The 17,835-nt window shown below is 42.8% G+C and overlaps 1 protein-coding gene across 1 annotated transcript in view; it reads left to right on the forward strand.

Annotated features, from left to right (window-relative positions):
- MAP3K21 (mitogen-activated protein kinase kinase kinase 21) overlaps positions 1 to 17,835 on the forward strand; it is a 60,169-nt gene that overhangs the window by 34,161 nt on the left and 8,173 nt on the right. Inside the window, exons 7-8 of the mRNA XM_054997912.1 lie at positions 2,030 to 2,180; positions 6,396 to 6,490. Coding sequence (XP_054853887.1) covers positions 2,030 to 2,180; positions 6,396 to 6,490 — 246 coding nt within the window. The remainder of the gene's footprint in view (positions 1 to 2,029; positions 2,181 to 6,395; positions 6,491 to 17,835) is intronic.

The following is a 17,835-nucleotide window of genomic DNA, read 5'->3' on the forward strand; positions in this document are numbered from 1 at the left end:
TCGGTCTCTTTTGTAAATACTACCAGTTCCTTAGACGCCCAGATTATATCTATTCTGGAAAAAGATTGATGGCTAGTTGAAAAAAAAGTATATTGCTTCGCTGTAGGATTATATTTTCTCCAAATATCTTCTAAATTTTCTTGTTCCTGAATTCCAAAAAAAGACTTTGGTAGTTTCCCCGTCCTTACTTTGCTTGTTGATGAACTTTTATCCAGTTGCAAATCTACCACTCCATTAAAGTCTCCAGCTAAGATTACCTGATCATAAGTCCATTGCTCCATTTGTTCTCGTAAATCTTTGAAAAATATCTCCTTAGAGCCATTTGGTGCATATAATCCAAGTATCAAGGTTTTTTTTGCATTACATAAAAATTCCACAGCCAGGTATCTTCCATTTTTATCAGACACTATTAATTTGGGTTGCAATTCTTAATTAATATATATAACAATTCCCCTCTTCTTTTGCTTGGTTGCTGAAACAAACTGCTTTCCTAACTTCTTATTAATTAAATATTTAACATCTTGATCTCTAACATGAGTCTCTTGCAAGCAAATTACATTACTTCTTTGTTTGGATAGCCAATGTAACACAGCTTTTCGTTTAGAGGGTGAATTGAGTCAGTTAACATTCCATGAAATTAGTTTGTACTCCATAATTATAATCTAGTTGAGCTAGGAAAGTCTTTTCCATTCTCCATCAGAAAGACGTCCATTGTATATTTTGACTTAATCACTTGTCTCCCTGATTGAAATTCAAAAGTCACTCCTTCCGGCAGCTCACATCTGTATCTAATTTCAGCTGCCTTCAATTTTTGTATCAAATCTCTATATTTTTTCCGATCCTGGAGTACTTTTCGTGGTACTTCTTTCATAATTCGAACCCGTGTCCCAGCTATTTCCAGTGGAGTTTTCGGATGTTGAATATTCTTAGTAAAGTTTAATGAAGTCCTGTGGGGATTTTGTACCTCCTCATAAGCAGTCAGCAGCCACATTCCACCCATTCTGATACATGGCTGTCTTATGATCCTAAAGGCCTTTAGGGATGATGCAGAGAAGTTTCCCTTGCCTCATTCACATATGTTGCCATTTCTGTGCTGCATAATAGCACTGTGTGACATGGCAACAACAGTTTCATTGGCATAGTGGCCTCAGTCCTTTTCTTATACTCGTTTGATGTCCTGGCCAGATGGTTACACTGCAACAGCAGGAAAAAACTTATGGTGCCACACTGGAGCAGCGATCGTTGTGGGATTCTGCTATTTAAAATAGATCACAGGGTAATCAGCCCTGCATACTCCTTGCCCTGTCTATATTTGATCAGCTGTTCTGGATTGTTTAAGGCTTTGAGACCTGTTGAAAATATTTTCAGTATTAGAATTTACTTAAAGCTCAGTTCATGTACAACTTGGTATTTTCATTTATGTTCTGTAAATGTTTCTTCAGTGATTTCCAAAACTGATCAAAATACAGCTAATGGACGAAGAAACAGTATATATGTGTACCAGCAAGATGTAGATATCACAAATGAATATGAACTTCCATGTCGGGTTAAGAAAAAAGGCAAGACAAAGTTAAATCATCCAAGGTGTTGGTTGTTTTAATTTCCAAGCTAAATTTGTATGGTGATAGCCTGAGCACTTGAATATCCATTAAAAAGATTGTTTTGAATTAACTGATACAGTCACACATTATGTTATGACTGTCCCAACTTTTCCACAAAAGTTAATTAGCACAACCAATGCAAATGCTCAGTGTCTATCATTTATCTAAATATAACAAAAATTAAAAGCATGAAAAGAAATTGGATGCCTTCTGCTGATTTGCATTTCTTTTCTCACCTTTGTAGATAAGTAATTCTTTGCCTGTTTAACTTGATTATCTTAATTTATGTCTTTTCCTTCAATAGAGAAAATAAAATCATCTCTGCTAAGGGTGAATGTTTTGATCAGGTTGCATTGCCAAGGGTTCCTTGCCATGGACCTTATTACATGGCTTTGGCATTGCTATTGAGCTCTTTCATCTCTCTACAGTAACCTCAGATGAAAGCAACAGAACTTGGGGAAAAGGCACAGCTTGTCATCAGGAAGAATTTGAAGAACTAAAGAGAAGCTTTAAAAAGAAAGGCTGCACTTGGGGGCCAAGTTCAGTTCAAACAAAAGAGCGTGCAGATTGTAAAGAAAGGTACGGCCATTGTGTGTCATGGAAAATAATGTACAAAGTAGGCATAATAATAATATAACCAAATTCCTTTGAGTAATCTAGCTTAGGAATCTGGAATCAGCAGAGCCTAATAGATTGATAGATCAAGTGTATAGTGATACATATAGTGAATAGACCCAAGCTAAATTTGTGCATTTCAGTTTTCATGTCAAAATATACAAGTCTGAGGACAACTTGTAATTGAACAGGTAAGCTCTTGTCCAAATCTTGGACCAATTACAGACCAATCTGAGAAGTATAAAAATACATAGAGAGTGGAAAGATGAGGCTAGCATTGGGCTATCATCAGTCACTTGGGCCAAAGAGGTGGGCTTCCAGAGAAATGTTCTGTTCTAATAGCATGCAAATAGTGTACAGGTCATGGCTGAGAGCTGATTAGAGGTAGGGTAAAAGATACCATTCTTTTAGGAGCTGCCACTTGTTTTAAAGCACTCCTTCATTAAACTCTTCCTTCCATGAAACTCTTGTTAATTTTTCGTTCATAGGGAGAGTTTGATGTGGGAGTGCCCTAAAGTGAGCAGTCTACTCTGCTTCACATACTGTGGCTAACCTTGTTCAGGAATGAAGCAGCAGAGCAAGTTAGGGGAGCACATTGAAGCATATAAATGCTGAATCAAGTAAGGTCTTATTGTGTATTAATAAGTTCCTAAATTGGTCTAAGCTGTCTGTCACTCAGATGTCACCAGGAGTGGAGAAATCAAACAGTTTAAAGTTGTTCAGTTGATTTGAATGAGACTTGTACAACAAAATGCTTCTTTTCAGTTTATTGGTGGTGGTGGCTAATGCATCTGCATACTTCTTTCTGTCAGTCATGTTTGCTGCCCTGCCCTATTTGTATAGATGTAATGAATGGGAGTAAGCAGCCTGAACTTATTTGGTCTTGAAGCAGGAAGCTCACAAGTATTTTCTTACTTGAAAACACCCATGAGTTTCCTAAATACAAGCATATTAATTACTGTGGCTTTATGGCTCAGAATTAAAAGGATGCAGGGAGGTTAAAGATCTAGAGATGGTGCAAAGTAGCTCAGCTTTATTCTTAACAAAGTGCATCTTTATTGAACAGGGCAGAAGTTGACAGTCGTCAGTGGCTTATGGCTTGAGGTCAAACTATACATGACAGAGGTCATGGATTTCCTTTAGTCTTTTAAGGATAAATTACTGTCACATTTATATATTCACAAAATTTATACCCTGCCTTTTTGCCCTCGTCAGGGCCCCGCAAAGCAAATAATAGATTTAAAACATATGTAATAAAATCACATTTTAAAACAATTAAAACCAAACAACAACACAGCAGTCAAATTTTTAATCTAAGTTAAAAGGCACATACAATACAATAAAATACACAGTTTGGTGTAGTGGTTAAGAGCATGGGACTCTAATCTGGAGAGCTGGGTTCGATTCCCCACTCCTCCACTTGAAGCCAGCTGGGTGACCTTGGGCGAGTCACAGTTCTCTGGAGCTCTCTCAGCCCCACCCACCTCATAGGGTGATTGTTGTGGGGTAATAATAGCATACTTTGTAAACCGCTCTGAGTGGGCATTAAGTTGTCCTGAAGGGCGGTATATAAAACAAATGTTGTTGTTGTTGTTGTTGTTGTTGTTGTTGTTGTTGTTGTTGTTGTTGTTGTTGTTGTTGTTGTTGTTATATAAAAATGACAAAACCAGGGCAGGAAGTAGAGATTGCTGAGGGATAGCAAGATGAAACAAAGAAGTCTTCACCAGCTGGCAAAGGTGGCAACCGAATGGGTTGCCACCTGCCCAATCTCAGAAGGTGGGAGCATCCGAAACAAGGCCTCAGAATCTGATCATTGTAGTCTGGCAGGTTTGTAAGAGAGTAGGTGGTTCTTTAGGTTTGCTGGTCCCAAGCCATGCAGGGCTTTAAATGTCAGCACCCACACACTGAATTGTGTCTTGAAACAGATTGGAGGTCAGTATAGTTGGGCCAAGGCTGGTGTGATATGTTCCCTACTGCTCCAGTCAATATCCTGGCTGCAGCTTTCTGCACCAGTTGAAGTTTCCAAACATTTTTCAAGGGCAGCCCCATGTAGAGCACGTTATAGCAATCTAATCTAGATGTAACTAGGGTGTGTGCCACAGTAGTCAGATCTTTTCTGCTCACAAATGGATACAGCTAGCAAACCAGTCAAAGCTAGTAAAAGACACTCTTAGCTACAGCTGCCACCTGATTATGCAGCTGTAGGCTTGGATTCAAGAGCCCCGCAAACTGTGGACCTGTTCCTTCAAGGGGAGTGCAACCCCTTCCAAGAATGGATGACACTTTACGTCTCAGATCAGACTTTCCACTCACCAGTAGCACTTACATCCTGTTGAAATAGGCTTCAGTTTGTTAGCTTTCATCCACTCCAAAAGTGCCTTCAGGCACTGGTTCAGGGTTTCTACAGTCTTCCTGGGATCAGCCAGTATTGCAAACTGGAGCTGCCTCAAGTGGGGGACCCACAAGGACTTATGAAGGGCATCTCATTTTTCCCTGTGTGTGGGGTGGGGTTTTTGTTGAACAGTAGCAAGCAACCCAACCTGGATGAGTCATGCAAGTCATGAGGTATCAAGTCTTTCTGCAGTTGCTTATGGGCTTGGCCCCAATGAGTCCTCCACTAAAGGACAAAACAGCCCTAGAAAGGGCCCTGCCCCTCCTCCTATGTTTTACTGAGAGAAATCAAGCCTGGAATACTAGCTAAAATATTATGGTTGCCTAACACCAGCCACTGAGGGCATCTGGTTAAAGCTACAGGTGTTCATCTTATCATTTTGAAAAACCCCAGTGTATTTCGTTTTTAGATTTCTAACACCAGTTTCACCCATGTTGAGTAGGATGGCTAGTTTTATTCTGTGGATATTTAGATTTCAAGGGCCAAAGCAGTCCTGGAAAGAGCCCTACCCTCTCCCTCTGCCTTTCCCTGACAGGAATTGAGCCTGAAATACTGGCTGAACTGTTATGGTTGCCTAGCAAAACGTACTGAAGGTATCTAGTTAAAGCTGTAGGTGCCATTTATGTCATTTTGGGTCCCTCCCCCAAATGTATTTTTTTCTAGATTTCAGATTTTTCTACAAACCTGGAGCATTTCTCAGGTGTGTAGGAATATCTGTCATCCATTCATGGCTCTAATCTCCAGATTTAAATATCCTCAGAACTTTGCCAATTCGCTGTTAGTATATAAGATGCACCAGGCATTTCTCTGTATTGTTTTTGCTATCAAAACTGTGGCCTCTCAACTGTTGCTAGGCTTTAAAGGTGCGGAGGGTGGGAGGCAGGGGAGGTGTGAAGCTTAAAGTTCCCTTTACTTCCCCACATGGCTAAAGTTTGCCTTTAAGATTAATAGAGATCCTAGATCTGTGATCATAGATCACAACAGAGTAATAATTATAGACTAATAAAGGCCATAGATTTATGATCATAGATGTCCTGTCATGTTTGACCATTAGTTATTAACAGCTGTCAATGAATCTCAAAAATGAATAGGTTATTACAGGTATCCTTAATTCTCTTCTGCAGCAGACTTAGATACATCCAGATGCCTGATTAACATTTGGGGCTTTCTCAGGCGGACTTTCTGTTTCTTTTAAACCTGTTGTCAGATATTCATTAAAGGACATTTAGTCAAATATGGCAGGTTGGTCATCCAGTTACTTTGTGCTGTGGCTGAAGCTTTACTGAAAACTCATATAAAATGGAAAGCATATTATGAATCGGACACATAGCCAGAATAGATTTTGCTGCTCTTTGTAAATGAATATTTACATTTCTTGTATTCACCCCTGCTTGCATTTGTTGCCATGTGTTTCAGAAATGTTCTAAATGTCATTTTGGAGACAAGGAGTCATTCCAGCAGCTGCATTTTTTCTTTAGCAGCAGCCAGGTTTCAGAAAGACCAGTTGTGATGCGGTTGTAAAATTCTGTATGTCTTTGCATTAGGTTTTAAAGGCATTTGTTTTTTTATTATTTTTAAAAAGTAATAAATTGAAACTAATACATCTGAAACCCCATAGTAATGCAAAAAGAAAAAAAAATTGCTGTGATTTACTACAATAAACCCAATACTGAAGCAAATGTCAAATCATATCCCATCATGTAGGAAAAATTCATGTTCTTTATTTCCACAGTAGGTCAGTATAAAGAAAACCATTTGTTCTGATCAAAGAGTTTCTCTGATTTCAGAATAAGACCACTCTCAGATGGCAGCAGTCCTTGGTCAACTCTTTTGATGAAGAATCAGAAAGGTGTTCCATTAGCCTCTTTGTTCATGGAGCAAGGTTAGTACTATATATGAAATACAGCAAGAGAGAGACTATTTTATTTCTCAGGTTCCAGTGGCTCAAATGTCATTGTGTTTGAATCTTTACCATAGAATATAGGCTTTCAGTGGCTTGAATCAAGACTAGCATTTCTGTGGGGAAAGATTTCTGCCCAGAGTGTGATCCCACCTTTCCCCCACCAGTGGCAGCCTGAAAATGTCCTGTTCCTGAATGGGGGGGGGGCAGCAGGAGCATGATTCCTGGAGACGTTTCAGACTGTCACAAGGCAGAGGACATGGAAAAATTGTGCTCTGCAAGTGGAAATTGTACCTGTGGAGATGCTCATCTGGATCCAAGCCAGTCATTTAAGGTTGTCCAGCCAACATCACAAGTTTGCAAACATTCTTTGTGGAATGTAGTCTGAGTTCAAGGCCCAGGGAAAGAATGATACATTATACATTGCTAAGAGTATTGCTGCCTCTGAACAGTGCCTTACTTTACAAGATAATGAAGTGCAGGGGTTACCCTCTCTTCAGTTTACTTCCTGCTTAGGATTGCAAGCTTGTTCAGAAGCTCTCTTCAATATACCTCACTTTCAGCTTTCTTTTTACTTCCTGTGTATTTTCCTTCTGCTCTGATTTTTATTCTGCTAATCTTTCTACTCTCCCCTTAAGCCATTTAAAAAAATCCTCTTATTGCCTCTTGCTCCAGCTGAGGTGGTGGCCAGAAAACAAGATGCCTCAGATTACTGTTTCTCCTGCTGAGGAACAAGACCCAAGGCAGCTCCCAAACAAAGCTGACAAGATGATGACCCGTGGAGTCCCAAGAAGAGAACATGGGCTGGGGAAATGGAACAGAAAGAGCAGAGGCCATCTCTTGGTACAATGCTAGGGAAGAGAAGCTTCTTGAGGAAAATGCTCACCACTCTGCAGGGTCCCATGATGATAGTTCAGTTCTAGCAGCACCCCCATGCCAACCTAGTCCTAAACTCAGAAGCATTGTAGGCACACAAGGTTCACCACAAACCGCACTAAGATCTGGAACAGAAATTATTTAACTGGAGGCTCACCTCTTCAATCCGGATGACTACTGATCTCTACTAGCCAGAGCTGTTTCATCTCTAGAGCTGTCTGAAAACCCCTCAGCCGATGAAATGCTACCCAAGGACAGACCAAAAGGCAGCAAAGAATTTTTTTCCAAGGCTGCCAGAAACTGAAAGGGTAATCCCTTTTGGAAGACAAATGAAGGCAGAGTGGACTCCCCTCTGTCAAAGAGACAAAACCATTTAAGTGCCAAAGCATTCTATATTCTTCCTAATTCAGCTATGGATATGTTGCAGGTACTACTGGTAGATGAACCCATTACAGAACTTGACTCAGGGAACCTCGTATTACAGGATCTTGAAGCCACTGAGCAGATTGTTGTCAGAATTTGCCTTATGAAGATCACTTGAGGCCTCAGCCCTTGCAATCAGGGCCTCGGGAGTGTGGGCACATAAACTGTTTCAGTTGATCCCAGAGGACAATGAGAGGGCCACAGAGGGAGTTTCTAGATTCCTCAAAGCCTCCACCTTTGTGGCAGATTCCAGCCTGGATGCACTAAGATTTTATCATGAGCTGTAGCCAGACATAACCTGTGGCTAAAATCCTGGCACACAAATTATCGTTATTGATAAGGAGAAAAGCTTTTTGGTTATAAATAAATGATATTTTAATGGAATCTAAAAGGAAAAAAGGCCATGCCCAGGATCAACAGAAGGGAACCACACTTAAGGAACCATTTCTTTCATCCCTTTTGCTCCCATCAGGCATTGCCCAGATTCAAGACAGATTTACAGAGACCATCCTGGCCATTGCCTAGAAAAGACAGTAGGGCAGGGCAATATTATAGCAAAGGATTCCCCCTGGGCAACAGCCAACTCGACTGACCCCAGAAGAATCAAAACTGATGGAAGTCCCCGCCCTCCCATTGAAGACTGACTCCACATATTTCATCAAACATGGATTCGCTGTTCTATAGACAAACTATTTTCCATGGCTACACCGTAGAGTTTGTGACCATTCCCTCCAAGAAAGGTTAGTGGCTTCCCCCATGTCCAGGCAACCAGAAAAACACAAATGCACCATTGCTGCAGTCCAACATCTACTGGAAAGCAGGGCTATAGGCCCTGATACTCCCATCAGAAAAAAACTCAGGAATTTACTCTGTATTTTTCACAATCTCCAAGAAAAACAGGGAATGAAGAATGACTTAAAATATCTGAACAGATTTGTAAAATATAGACACATCCACATGGAGATCATGAGGTCCGTAGCTGAGGCCTTAAGGTACAACTTCATGGCTTCTGTAGACTTCACAGAGGCCTACCTACACATATCCATCCTTCTGTTCCACCAGAAGTTCCCAAAATTTTCATATGAAGATAATCTGTACAAGTTCAAAGCCCTTCACTTTGGCCTTGCAACAGCCCCAATGATATTTTCCAAGGTCATGGTAGCCCTGATAGCTCTCATCTGTCAGTGGGAAGTGCATATACAGCCCTACCTAACAACTTCTACGTACACTCCCCAACCAAGCTCATATATACATAGCTGCCACTGTGAAGTACCTGCACTGGAACTTTGCTAGCAAATTCTTCATCTGGAGGTGATAATAGACTCAACACAAGACAAGTTTTTCCCTCTGCCAGAAATCAGGCAAACCAGCCTGGAACTTGAAATCTGTGCATCTCACCTTTCTAGCTAACCTACAAGGATTAATGATATCCTGTATTGATTGTGCAATGGACAAGGTTCCCTGCCATACCATTACAATAGATACTCATACCATATCAACTGGAGATCATGAAAATATGATGACCAGGATTTCCAGACCCCTACATCAGAGCATGAGATGGTGGTTCACACAGCACAGCCTCTTCCAAAGAAGATTGTTCCTAATTTCAAGTCAGATTCAAATTATGATGGATGCCAGCATGACAGTTTGGGTGCCACCTCCCAGGGAATATATGTCCAGGGAGTCTGTAGCAGACAAGACAAAGGAAAAAAACACCCTTATTGAGTAGAAATCAAAGCCATCAGAGTAGGTCTTCAACACGCCCTACTTCTCCCACATCAGAGCCATGTGCTGGTGAGGACAAACAGCCAAAGCACAAAGCAGGGAAGAACCAGGTCCCTGGCTCTTCACCAAGAAATCCAGCATCTCCTTTCAAGGGCAGAGAGTAACTTGACCTATTTATGTGCAGAACACATTCAAGGACATCTGAATGTGGAAGTAGACTGGCTCAGTAGATAAGTAGTTTACCACAATGAATTGGCACTAAAACCAAAAATACACCATCAAGATCTCAGTGAGATTTAGGAATTTGGAGGTAGATTGTTTGCATCTGACCTCAGCTATCAGGTGATAAGATTCTTTGCCAGATACGAGAAACCCTGAGCAGAACAGATACCTTGACTTTCATGCCTGATGTATGCCTTTCCTCCACTCCTTCTCATCCCAGAGCTCATCAGTGTGGCACCCAGTGGCCACACAGGCTACAGTTTTCCAACCTAGTGGAGCTGTTGATCTCTCCATGAAGGATCTCTGTGGTTCCAAATATGCTGTCCCAGGGTCCAATTTGGCGCTTGGATCCAGCCTCATTACATTTAACTGCTTACAGATTGAGCAGCAGTATGTCCTAGAGTTCAGATACTCAGACCAGGTGATTGAAATTATGCTGTCTTTAAGAAGACCTTCCACCTCCAGGATTTATAGCATTATCTGGTGCACTGGTGCAGAAGGATGTGATCTCAGGGCATCCTCTCAACAGATGCTAGACTTTCTTCAGTAAGGCTTTGGTCAAAGATTGAGAGCTTAACATCTTATGCAGTCAGGTGGCAACTCTGTCCACAATACTCAAACAGGTAGATGGAATATCTCCCAACCAAACATCCACACGTTATTCATTTTCTGAAGGGAGTAGCTCAAGTCAGTCTTCCAGTAGTTCACAGATTTCCACTCTGGCACCTTCCTGTCACTTTGTCAGCACTCATGGGTCCTCCTTTGGAGCCAATTACATCAGAGCATGAGATGGTGGCCTTTGGAGCCAATAGAGATAACAATCGAAAGTGCATCGAACCTTATACAAAGTACATTAGGCTATATCAGGCTATATCAAAGAAAGTATGTATATGTATAATATATAAGTAATAAATTTAAACTACATGGAAAATATAATCAAAATGTATAAAATACTTTTGCTCCTCTCCCTTACTTCCATTATAAAATAAACAAAGGAAAAAGAGAAAAGGAATGAACTATAAATATATTTGATAACGAATTTGGGGGGGAATTTAGGATAAGTAAAACTTTAAACGTTTTGTATTCTACATTATATTCTATCAGACAGTATTTAGTATATTTAGTTATTAGTATCACTATTTATCCTAACTATTCATCTATTTTAGTATCAATTGTCCATTCTGAATTTGGTAGTTATATGTATACTGAATTAATCCAATTATGCAAAGAGAGCACAGAAATAATAAAGAGATAATAGAAACATATGATAAATCATATTTAGAAAAAAATTGACAATAGTCAAAAATTGTCATTTTTTTTCTTTGGAGCCAATGATAGAAGTACCCCTAAAATTCCTCTTAAGGCTGCTCCAGCCTATAAGGCTGCTGCTAGGGGACTGCTCGCCTTGTTACTGTTTATTGGTTTTATACCATGTGTGTTAGTTATTGTAGTCTATGTTGTTAATTTGGTAGGGTATTGGGGTTTTATGCATGTTTGATAGCTTAGTCTGTGATAGTTGGTGGGTTGTTTGATTTTGCGAGGGTGGTGGGTTAGCACTATGATCATTGGTGAGGAGGCCGGCTCAGAGTCGGGGATCCCAGTGATCTGGGGACGTGGGAGGTATGGTGGTGGGAGCAGATTATGGAAGGGAAGGGCCTTGAGATATGGTAGGGCTCGGTGCCCTTCCAATCTGCGTCCCATCCCAAGATATACTTGTTGTGGGGCTAGGATATTAAACCACTCTCCGACACTGGCGCTGTGCAATGCCAGGTCCATAAATAATAAGACCAAAACGCTGCAAGATTATCTTGCAGCATTGAATGTGGACCTGGCTTGCGTGACCGAGACTTGGGTGGGGGAGGGCGAGACGGTTGCTTTGAAAGAACTAGCCCCCCCCCCCCAGGTTATACGGTCCTCTACCAGTCCCGGACAAGTGGTCGGGGGGGAGGCGTGGCTTTGCTCATTCGGGAGTCTTTCTCCTTTAGACCACTCCCCACCCCAAAAATTACTGGCATTGATTGTGTGGGCCTAGCGTTGGATGCTGAGGAGAGGTTGGCAATATGCATGGTGTACCGACTGCCTACAGCACCTGCATCTTCCCTGTCTGGTCTGTTGGAGGCAGTGGACAGCTGGGCCTTGGAATTCCCGAAGCTTTTGGTTCTTGGCGATTTCAACGTCCATGCTGACGATGATGCCTCCACACAGGCCATTGACCTGGTGTCCTCCATGGCGGCCTTAGGACTCTCCCAGTTTGTTTCGGCTCCCACGCATCAAGCAGGTCACATGCTGGATTTGATTTTTGGGGCAGGGATGATGGTGGTCCTGGATGCCTATGATGCAGTGCCATGGTCCTATCACTTTGTTCTGAAGGCTCGTCTGAGCATGCCGCTCCTTTCCCGGGTAGGCGGTGAGCGGATTTACGCTTGCCCGTGGAGACTTATGGATCCAATTGGTTTCCAGGCGGCTCTGTGGGATCCGATGCCCCCTGGCTGGTGGATGATTGGCATGGCCGACTTTCCGAAGCCATCAACTTTATTGCCTCCTGCCATCCTCTCCGAGCCTGCAAACAGGTAGCTCCTTGGTTCACTGAGGAGCTTCACCAGATGAAGCGGTCTCTGAGACGACTAGAGCGAGTGTGGAGGCGGGGGCGCGACGAAGAGGCAAGAACATCTTATAGGATGTTTATGAAAGCCTATGAGGTGGCAGTGAAAGCAGCAAAGAGGGATTTCTTTGCTACTTCCATTGCATCTGCTAGCTCACGCCCGGTTCAATTATTTCGAACAGTTCGATCCTTGGTCTCCCTCTCTCAGGGAGACCACCAAATTCTTAATTCAACTATTGGCTGTGAGGCTTTTGTGAGCTATTTTGCGGGCAAAATCCTGTCCCTTCACCGTGGCCTGCCGCCCACTGTTGATACAGTAAGGGAACTGGAGACCCCTTGGCCGTCTTCTGGGTCCGTATTAGATCATTTCAGGCTGCTCTCCCGGGACGATGTTGACAGGATCCTGCAGGGGATGAGGCCAACCACCTGTCCTCTGGACCCCTGCCCATCCTGGCTGGTGAAGGCCAGCTCGGAGGGGCTACGGGACCATTTGGAGGCCATTGTTAACATCTCCCTGAGCTCTGGGGTTTTTCCAGGAGCATTAAAGGAGGCAGTAGTGCGGCCCCTCCTGAAAAAAACATCTTTGGACCCCACCAACCCATCCAGTTACCACCCAGTGTCGAACCTCCTGTTCCTGGGAAGGTGATTGAGCGGGTGGTGGTGGTACAACTGCAGGAATTCCTGAATGGTGCTGTAGTCCTGGACCCATTCCAGTCTGGCTTCCGTCCTGGCCATGGGACGGAGACGGCCTTGGTTGCCCTCACAGATGACCTTCGCAGGCATCTGGATCGAGGCGGGTCGGCGCTGCTTGTGTTACTCGATCTCACAGCAGTGTTTGACACGGTTGACTATGATTTGTTGGCCAGCCGCCTTGCCGATGTGGGGATTAGGGGGACAGCCTTACAGTGGCTGGTCTCCTTTCTCCAGGGTCGGGGACAGAGGGTGGTGCTTGGAGGAGATCTATCGCCCCGTCACCCTTTGGTGTGCGGGGTTCCCCAAGGGGCGATACTCTCCCCAATGATATTTAACATCTACATGAGTCCTCTCACCCAGTTGGTGCAGAGGTTTGGGCTGGGCTGTCATCAATACGCGGATGACACCCAGCTTTTTCTGTTGATGGACGGCCAGCCAAACATGGCCCCAGACAATCTGGCCAGAGCTCTGGAGGCTGTAACGGCATGGTTGAAACAGAGCAGGCTGAAATTGAACCCAGTGGAGACGGAGGTCCTGCAGCTGGGACGGGGGCTGCCAGATGTTGGGATCCAGCTCCCTGCCCTGGATGGGACACCACTGGCAACTTTGCCAGTGGTGAAGAGTCTGGGCGTGCTCCTGGATGCCTCCCTATCGATGGAGGCCCAGGTCACAGCGGTTGCCAAGTCTGCATTTTTCCATCTTCGTCAGATCAGGCAACTTGCTCCATACCTGACACCCCAGGACCTGGCTACAGTGATCCATGCAACGGTCACCTCCATGCTAGATTACTGTAACTCACTCTACGCTGGGCTACCCCTGGGCCTGATCCAGAAACTACAACTGGTCCAGAATGCGACAGCACGGGTCCTGACTGGTATATCTTACCAGTCACATATCACACCTGTCCTGCGCCAGCTGCACTGGCTTCCGGTTGAATTCCGAATCAGGTTCAAGGTGTTGGTTCTTACCTTTAAAGCCCTGAGCAGGTTGGGACCGGCATATCTTCAGGACCGCCTCTCCCTGTACGTTCCCCGGAGACCGCTTCGATCAGCGGATAAATGTTTACTGGTGGTCCCCGGCCCTAAGGAAGCCCGCCTCGCTTCAACCAGGCCCAGGGCCTTTTCAGTCCTGGCCCCAGCCTGGTGGAACGCTCTGTCAATGGAGACCTGGGCCCAGCAGGACATATTATTGTTCCGCCGGGTGTGTAAGACAGAGCTGTTCCGCCAGGCATTCAGTGGTTGAAGGGGGCGGTGCCATGTCGGCCTCCCACCTTTGGGGTGGGGGAGGGTTCTCCCCACCATTGCACTTGGTTAATTTATTTCATTATTGTTTTGTATATTGATTTTAGTATTGTTTTTTGTTTTTATCGATTTTAAACTGTTCACCGCCCAGAGCCCCTGGGATGTGTGGTATATAAATTGAAATATAAATAAAATAAAATAAATAGCAGCTCACAGCATGTCAGAACTGGGAGCGCTGCCAGCTATAAAGAGATTCTGTGTCTTCTATAGAGATAAAGTTGACGTGAGAACTGGGCCCTACCTTTATTCTCAAAGTGAACTCCTTTTTTTGTCAGACCCAGTGAATTTCACTCCCTTCGTTCTGCTCCAAACTGATTCACTCCAACAAGAAAGACTGGCATACACAAGACCTAAGAAGGGTTCTCAGAATATACCTCAGAACTGAGCTCATACAGTCAGATTATTTTTGTATCATTTCATTCTCTGTATTAAGGAAAGGAGGTTTCCAAGACAATGCTGAGTGCATTGTCCTAGTATACCAGACCCCAAAACTTGCAGTGCCACTGGGCATTACAGCACTGCAAAATTAGCCTTTGATGCTAACATCTCAGTCAATGATATATACAGGGCAGCCACATAAGTGTCATCATCAATACTTGTAAAGCATTGCAAAATAAATCCTCTTGGCCAGCGCTGCCTTTGTCAAAGGGTTTTGCAGCAGGTGATATCCACAGAATAAAACTAGCCATCCTACTCAACATGGGTGAAACTGGTGTTAGAAATCCTCTCCTCAGAGTGAAAAAGGAATGTTGGACACTTACCATGAAAGTGCCTTCTACTCTGAGGCCTTCTTATCCCACCCTGGCTGGGGTGGGGGGGTGGGACATCCAGGTGGCTGATCTGTTTGATTGCAAATTGATGTTCTTAACCCTATTTCTCTCTTTTGACTGCTGGAGCATATTCTTACCTGTTTATTTCTATGCCTCTAGCATTGGTTTATGCAGTTCACAGTTTAAGTTATGAAATTACTAAGGAGACTAATGGATCGGGAAACTGTTGAATTGAAGAGTGAGTGGGGGACTCCCACTAGTGGAAACAGGAAATTAATATCTAAGTCCTGCCCTCCTTGACTGATTCGTGGGAATGACCCATGTTAAGATATTCTCCCTCCCTCAGAGTAGAAAGAACGTTCACAATGAGTGTCCAACGTTCCTTTCTTTCCATTATCCATTGTCATTTTCAGTGGCTTAATGAGAGCCACTTCTTGCAACTGCTGTGGTATCTCAGACAATGGATCCTGAAGCCTGAGTGGTTAGAAGGCCTAGAAGAGGAATATTACTTGTCTATAACTGAATAAGTTTGGTATGAGATTTTAAAAGCCACATTCAGAGACAATATTGTCACTGTCAGAGTAGAAGCATTTGAACTGTACCACTAACTGTATACTTTGGTTATATGTTTTATTCAATGTGGAATCGAGTTCCAAAGCTTTCATTAAAATGGGGGGGCTGAATCATAAAATGGTCGGTACCAACACAAAAAACCACAGTTCTGCACTAAATCCAAAGAAATTTACCATCACGCTATTAGAAGAGAGAGAGTGTGTGTGTGTGTGTGTGTGTTATGGGCCATCAAGTCGTCTCTGACCTAAGGCGACCCTATGAATGAAAGACCTCCAAAACGTTCTATCTTTAGCAGACTGGCTCAGATCCTAAAAAATGGAGGACGTGGCTTCTTTTATTGAGTCAAGCCATCTAGTTTTAGGTCTTCCTCTTTTCCTGCTGCCTTCCACTTTTCCTAGCATTATTGACTTTTCCAGAGAATCTTGTCTTCTCATGATGTGACCAAAGTATGATAGCTTTAATCTTGTCATTTTAGCTTCTAAGGAGAATTCAGGCTTGATTTGATCTAGTACCCACGTATTTGTCTTTTTGGCCATCCATGGTATCTGCAGAACTCTCCTCCAGCACCACATTTCAAATGAATCAATTTTCTTCCTGTCAGCTTTCTTTACCATCCAACTTTCACATCCATACATGGCAATGGGGAACACTATCATTTGGATTATCTTGATCTTGGTCCCCAGAGAGACACCTTTATCTTTAAGGATCTTATCTAGCTCCCTCACAGCTGCTCTTCCAAGTCTCAATCTTCTTCTGATTTCTTCATTGCAATACCCCTGTTGGTTGATGATTGATCCAAGGAATAGAAAATCTTGAACAACTTCAATTTCCTCATTGTCAACTTTAAAATTGTATAATTCCTCGGTAGTCATTACTTTTGTTTTCTTGATGTTCAGTTGTAATCCTGCTTTGGCGCTTTCTCCTTTAACCTTCATCAGTAGTCGTTTCAAGTCTTCACTATTTTCTGCTAGTAATGTGGTGTCATCTGCATATCTCAAATTGCAAATGTTCCTCCCACCAATTTTCATTCCACCTTCTTCTAGAGCTAATCTAGGTTTCCTTATGATATAGTCTGCATAGAGGTTGAACAGGTAGGGAGATAATATGCATCCTTGTCTGACACCCTTGCCAATTGGAAACCATTCTGTTTTCCCCATATTCTGTTCTGACAGTAGCCTCTTGTCCAGAGTACAGATTGCGCATCAAAACAATCAGATGTTGTGGCACCCCCATTTCTTTTAATACTCTCCATTGCTTTTCATGATCCACACAGTCAAAAGCTTTGCTGTAATCTATATAAAACAGTCTGATTTTCTTCTGAAATTCCCTGGTATTTTCCATTAGCCATTGAAAATTTGCCTTGTGATCTCTAGTGCCTCTTCCTTTTCTGAATCCAGCTTGAACATCTGGCATTTTTCGTTCCATATATGGTAAGAGCCTTTGCTGTATAATTTTGAGCATCACTTTGCTTGCATGGGAAATTAATGTGATTGTCTGAGAGTTGCTGCACTCCTTCACATCCCCTTTTTGGGGGACTGGAATGTAGACTGAGCGTTTCCCGTCTGTGGGCCATTGTTTTGTTTTCCATATTTGTAGACATATTCTTGTTAAGATTCTGATGGACTCCATTTCTGTGGCTTGAAATAGCTCTATTGGTATTCCATCTGCTCCAGGTGCTTTATTTCTCTCAATTGCTTGGAGTGCAGCTTTTACTTCACTTTCTAGGATTTCTGGTTCTTCATCAAAAGAATCTTCGTCAAAAGTATCTGTCATCCTTCCATCTCTTTTGTATAGTTCCTTAGTGTATTGTTTCCATCTTTCCTTTATTTTGTCCGGATCAGATAAAGTGTTTCCATATTGATCTTTCAGCATCCCAAGCGGTGGCTTGAATTTCCCTTTGATTTCTCGGATCTTTTGGAACAAGTCTCTTGTTCTTCCTTTTTTGTTGTTCTCTTCTATTTCTTTGCACTGATTATAATAGATTTCTTTGTCTCTGCATAAAAGTCACTGAAAAGCTGAATTTAGAGTTTTGACCCTATTTCTGTTGCCTTTTGCTTTTGCTTCTCATCTATCTTTAGCAATTTTAAGAGTTTCCTCAGTCATCCATTTAGGCTTCTCCTTTCTTTTGGCTACTGGAGTAGT

This window comes from Eublepharis macularius, chromosome 1 (genome assembly GCF_028583425.1).
Source record: "Eublepharis macularius isolate TG4126 chromosome 1, MPM_Emac_v1.0, whole genome shotgun sequence".
Classification (NCBI taxonomy): Eukaryota; Metazoa; Chordata; class Lepidosauria; order Squamata; family Eublepharidae; genus Eublepharis; species Eublepharis macularius.